The 5,006-nt window shown below is 48.5% G+C and overlaps 1 protein-coding gene across 1 annotated transcript; it reads left to right on the forward strand.

Annotated features, from left to right (window-relative positions):
* Nucleotides 1-2,761: 2,761 nt before the first annotated feature.
* Nucleotides 2,762-3,820, forward strand: LOC121437195 (claudin-2). The gene has a single exon (XM_041637047.1). It carries the CDS (start codon nucleotides 2,902-2,904, stop codon nucleotides 3,592-3,594), a length of 693 nt encoding a protein of 230 aa, XP_041492981.1. The 5' UTR covers nucleotides 2,762-2,901; the 3' UTR covers nucleotides 3,595-3,820.
* The last annotated feature ends 1,186 nt before the right edge of the window (nucleotides 3,821-5,006 follow it).

The following is a 5,006-nucleotide window of genomic DNA, read 5'->3' on the forward strand; positions in this document are numbered from 1 at the left end:
ACGTGGGAGCAAAACACCACATGGCATGACGGAAGTGCGGAGAGCAATTTAGCTCAGCCACAGTGTGGAGTATGAGCGGGTGAATAGCAAGAGGACAATCCTGCGGCTCATGGAGTGCAAACAAATTTGGATTTTTTTTCCCTTTGGGCAATAGTGGGTCACTGGAATGTCTTAAGAATAGTGACTTGTTGTGAAAGCATGAAGACTCGAGTTCAGAGAAATGTAAAAAAATCTGGATGTGGAGGTGTGTTCACTCAGAGTGGGAGAGGAGGAGGAAGATTGCAAGGCTTCACTTGCCAGCCAAAACAACAAGCTCCAGGTTCAGCCAGAAGAACAGCTCAAAAAAAAAATTAAAAAAAGGCAGAGGGTGAGGATGTAGCTCAGTGGGTAAAGGTACTTGCGGCCAAGTCTAACAGCTTGCATTTGATACCGTAACTCACATGGTGGAAGAAGAGAACCAATGCCCCACAAGCTGTCCTCTGACCTCCACATGCATGCACATGTATGCATAGATGCATGATAAAATAAATTACCAAAAACTCAAAACATGCTGGGCCGTGGTGGTGCACGCCCTTAATCCCAGCACTCGGGAAGCAGAGGTAGGTGAATCGCTGTGAGTTCAAGGCCAGCCTGGTCTACAAGAGCAAGTTCCAGGACAGACAAGGATACACAGAGAAACCCTGTCTCGAAAAAACTGAAAAGAAAAAAATCAAAACATAAGATGGAGAAAAATCAAGAAAATACCTGAAGTCAATGTCTAGTCTCCATCGGTCTATGCGTCAAGTGGCATCCCTCTTCCCACCCTGTGAATATTTATTTGTGTGTGTGTCCACACACCTACATGTCGGCACATGTAGACACACACTCAAATGACTTCTTCAGATTAATGTGCTGAAAGATCACCATGGCAACCATATGGAGACTAAATCGGAAGAGAGGGCTGCAAGTAAGAGCAACCACAAAACTACTGTTTCCCGAGGCGAGGAAGGTAGAATGCTGAAGTCCTGCACTAGAAAGCACTGGTGGGGATGAGAAGTGAGAGTCACACATTCCAAGTAGCTCAGAAGACAGAACTAGCAGAGCTTCATAGTTGTGCAAGGGTAAACAGGAGCAGGGTGTCAAGGTTCACTCCTAGGATACTGGTCTGGATGGGGAGGGTTACCATTTGGTAACAATATGAAACCCAGGCAAGAACTGATCAGGAGGTATGGGGTGGGGGTGCTGTGTTCTTTTGAAGATGTCAAATGAGGTTGTCAGGAGATTTTCCATGCTCCCACTGAGCTAAATCCCAATCCTCCCGGAATTTTTTTATTAGAAGATCCCTTTGCTTGTGCTGACTATTGGAAGAGTTTCCACAGAAAATTCAGATTTGGATAGGGAAGAGATTAGGTAACCGAGTAGATGTGCTTGCTTATTTCTAGAGTTTTAATTCAGGAAAGAATGGATCCCTGAGCAACGGGAGAGATTTTAAAACATTTGCTTGTTCTAGTTTATATGTGTGTGTGTGTGTGTGTGTGTGTGTGTGTGTGTGTGTGTGTGTGTCTGTGCTTTGCCTGTATGTAGTATATGTGTCACGTGTGTGCCAGCACCTGCAGGCCAGAAAAGCGAATCGGACCTAGAGCTGGAGTTACAGACAGTTATGAGCCCCCACGTAGATGCTGGGAATTGAACCTAGGTCCTCTGGAAGAGCTACTAGTGCTCTTAACCACTGAGCTACTTCTCTAGCCCCGACCCCCAGATTTTTGGAGGAAGGTGGAGATGGAGTAGCAATGCTGTATTGGGTTGAAAAATCAGTGGGCTGAACAGTCTTGCAGAAGGTGGGGGGAGGTGTGTGACCTTTGTACCTTGAGCCTTGGACAAGAGTGAGAAAGCTGCTAATGCTGCAAAATCCCATCTGTCACTGAATGCCCGCTTACTACCTCTTGTGAAGCCCACTAACCCGGGAGCAGTTTTTTTTCCCTCCTCTTTTTCTGCTGTCTCTGACAAACCAGGGACTTGGAGGACTCCTAGGACCTGGAACAGCTTTTCTCTAGAGACCTCCCATGTCATTTGAGAGGATGGCCATGGGATCATCTGTTCGGAGTGGAGACAGGAAATAGCCAGTGTCCTATACCTTTGGGGACCCTTATCCTACCTTGCAGGGAGGGATAGATCTGGACAAGGCTAGAAAGACCTGATCGCTCAGAGAATGGACAGGAAGCTTTGCTGCTCACCCTGATCTGCCCTGGAAGTACATTATTGCCTTAGGCAAAATGATTCTGGGCTAAGCCAGTACCCTTTTTAGTCCCTTGGCTATTAGCAGCTGCTAGCAGGCTGGAGTCCAAAGCCACATTCTAAGACTTGTTCCACACGATCCAGTCTCCTGGAGTTTGGCCTCAGACTGCAGTTGAGGGGCCCTGTGGTGCAGTTGCTTGGCAATATGTTAAATAGCAGGCCTTGGAGACTAGCAGTGGCATTAACACAGCACAAGTGCTCTTGCCATCACTACCTTCTCGGAAAGCAGCCACCTGTCTGGCCCCTGCCTTTGTTTGACTGCCAACGTAAAGCATGTGCCTACACAGGAGGTGATGACATTTTGGCTCTACCTCCAAAGTTTTTTTTTTCCTTTCTCATGTATTATTTTTAAAGATAACAAAGGTCAAAAGGCATCCAGCGTTTTCTGGTTTCTCATAAGCTTCTGGTCAATATTTAATCTGGTTTATGGTGGGTTTTTTTTAAGGTTTTCTAGATGCCTTCTTGAGCCTGCTTGTGGCCACCCACAGACACTTGTAAGAAGGAAAGAAGTCAGCTTGCCAGAGACACTGTGAAATGAGGGATTAGAGTCCGGGACCCAAGAAACAAGAGCAGCAGACAAAAGACGAGCGAACGGGCTCCGAAGAGACTTATATTGAGAGGTCTGCCATGGCCTCCCTTGGCGTCCAACTGGTGGGTTACATCCTAGGCCTTTTGGGTCTCTTAGGCACATCGATTGCCATGCTGCTTCCCAACTGGCGAACAAGTTCTTATGTTGGTGCCAGCATTGTGACAGCCGTTGGCTTTTCCAAGGGCCTCTGGATGGAGTGTGCTACGCACAGTACGGGCATCACCCAGTGTGATATCTACAGTACTCTTCTAGGACTTCCTGCAGACATCCAGGCTGCCCAGGCCATGATGGTGACATCCAGTGCTATGTCCTCACTGGCTTGCATTATCTCTGTGGTGGGCATGAGATGCACAGTGTTCTGCCAGGAATCTCGAGCTAAGGACAGAGTGGCTGTTGTGGGTGGAGTTTTCTTCATCCTTGGCGGCATCCTGGGTTTTATCCCAGTTGCCTGGAATCTTCACAGCATCCTTCGGGACTTCTACTCACCACTGGTTCCTGATAGCATGAAATTCGAGATTGGAGAGGCTCTTTACTTGGGCATTATTTCAGCCCTGTTCTCCCTGGTGGCTGGAGTCATCCTCTGCTTTTCCTGCTCTTCTCAGGGGAATCGTACCAACTACTATGATGGCTACCAGGCCCAGCCTCTTGCTACTAGGAGCTCTCCAAGGCCTAGCCAACAGCCCAAAGCCAAGAGTGAGTTCAACTCCTACAGCTTGACTGGGTATGTGTGAAGAACCAGGGGCCAGAGCTAGGGGTGGGCTGGGGTGGGGTCTGGGACTGCAAAAACAAATAGTGGACAATGTCCCGAGGGTCGCAGGCAAGGGATATTGCCACTGAATCGTGTGTAAGGTGCTGCTGAGGATAGATCAACTTTGGCTATTGGATGGAGTGAAGGCAGAGACGGGGACTGGTGTGACAGTGTGGAGATGGAATTGCCAAGGACACTCACCAAGCCTGCCTTTCTAGTTCCCTTACCTTGCCTCACTACGGCACCTCTGTACCTTGAATGCTCAATCTAGAACCACTTTTGGCTAAACCCAGAGATGCCTTCTGATCTTTGGTTTACCTGGAAATCTATGCCCGTAACCCACTAATCATAACCTACTGATTGAACGTCTGTGATCAGAAGACCTTCTGCCTCTGGCTAATGTTGGCTCTTAACTCAATCGCTGGGGGACAGAGAGAAGAAAAAGTGGTGGCTTCTGTGAGCATGGCTCTAGCTCCCTTCTCAAACCTCCATCCCAAGAAATGGACTGATCAGAAGCAGGCCCTGAGGCCTCTCTCTCACTTTTGTTATGAATGTAACCGCGTCCAGACCGGGCTGTGAATGAACTGAAGGAAAGCTATCTAATGGCATCCAGCAGAAAGCAAGCGGGTGCAGGATGGGAGGCCGCCTGGGACCACCAAACAATCAGAATCACTTCCTGCAAGAAAGCACAAGGCTGCAGCACTCTGACTCCACGGAGGCATGGTCAAGAAGCTGCAGTTAACAACTACCACCCGAGCCACCTGCCGCCCTCTGGGGTGTCTGGTCTAACCTCCTGGCTAAGCCACAAGACTTGGAGCCCCAGACAAAGGTTTCCTTGGGGACAGTAAACCAGTTTTTCTAGAACTAGATACTACGCCTTAACCCTGGCCAAGAAAGAATAAGGACTTCGGTATCTAAGAAGCTGGGTGGACATTGATAGTGGCTGTTGTATGTGCTCCTACTGTTTCATAGAGGAAGCCCTATCAGAAACTTCAGACTTAACGGAAAAGGAACCCTTCGTTCGGGTCTATACCCAGAGCACTACAGAGCCTTTGAAAGACCATAGCGCCAGATAAGTTGTTGGTCACTTTTAATATTCATGTCGTCACCCATCAGAAGGTATTTTGGCAGGTATGCAAGGTCTCCAGGGTGGACATCTATGACCTGAGTGATAGGTGAACTGCCGTCTGGGATTGTGCTTGAGGTGGGGGGACAGAGCATGCTTCTCAGCTGAACTGTTTCGCTTTCAAGGTCTTAAAAAAGCTCCATTTCCCCTGTGATAGGTGAGGACCAGAAACAGACTTTTCCCCCACCAGCCTATTATCACCAGCTTCAGAAGATGCCCAGCACACCTCGTCCAAACCTCAGTGCCAGCCAGGGAGGCCCGTCTATGAG

The sequence above is a fragment of the Microtus oregoni genome, unplaced genomic scaffold (genome assembly GCF_018167655.1).
Source record: "Microtus oregoni isolate MIOR12 unplaced genomic scaffold, Mior012 000050F_ref0000143, whole genome shotgun sequence".
Taxonomy (NCBI): Eukaryota; Metazoa; Chordata; class Mammalia; order Rodentia; family Cricetidae; genus Microtus; species Microtus oregoni.

Bases quoted from the DNA above. Each gene is read 5' to 3' on its own strand.
- LOC121437195 (XM_041637047.1), top strand. From the start codon at position 2,902: ATGGCCTCCCTTGGCGTCCAACTGGTGGGTTACATCCTAGGCCTTTTG.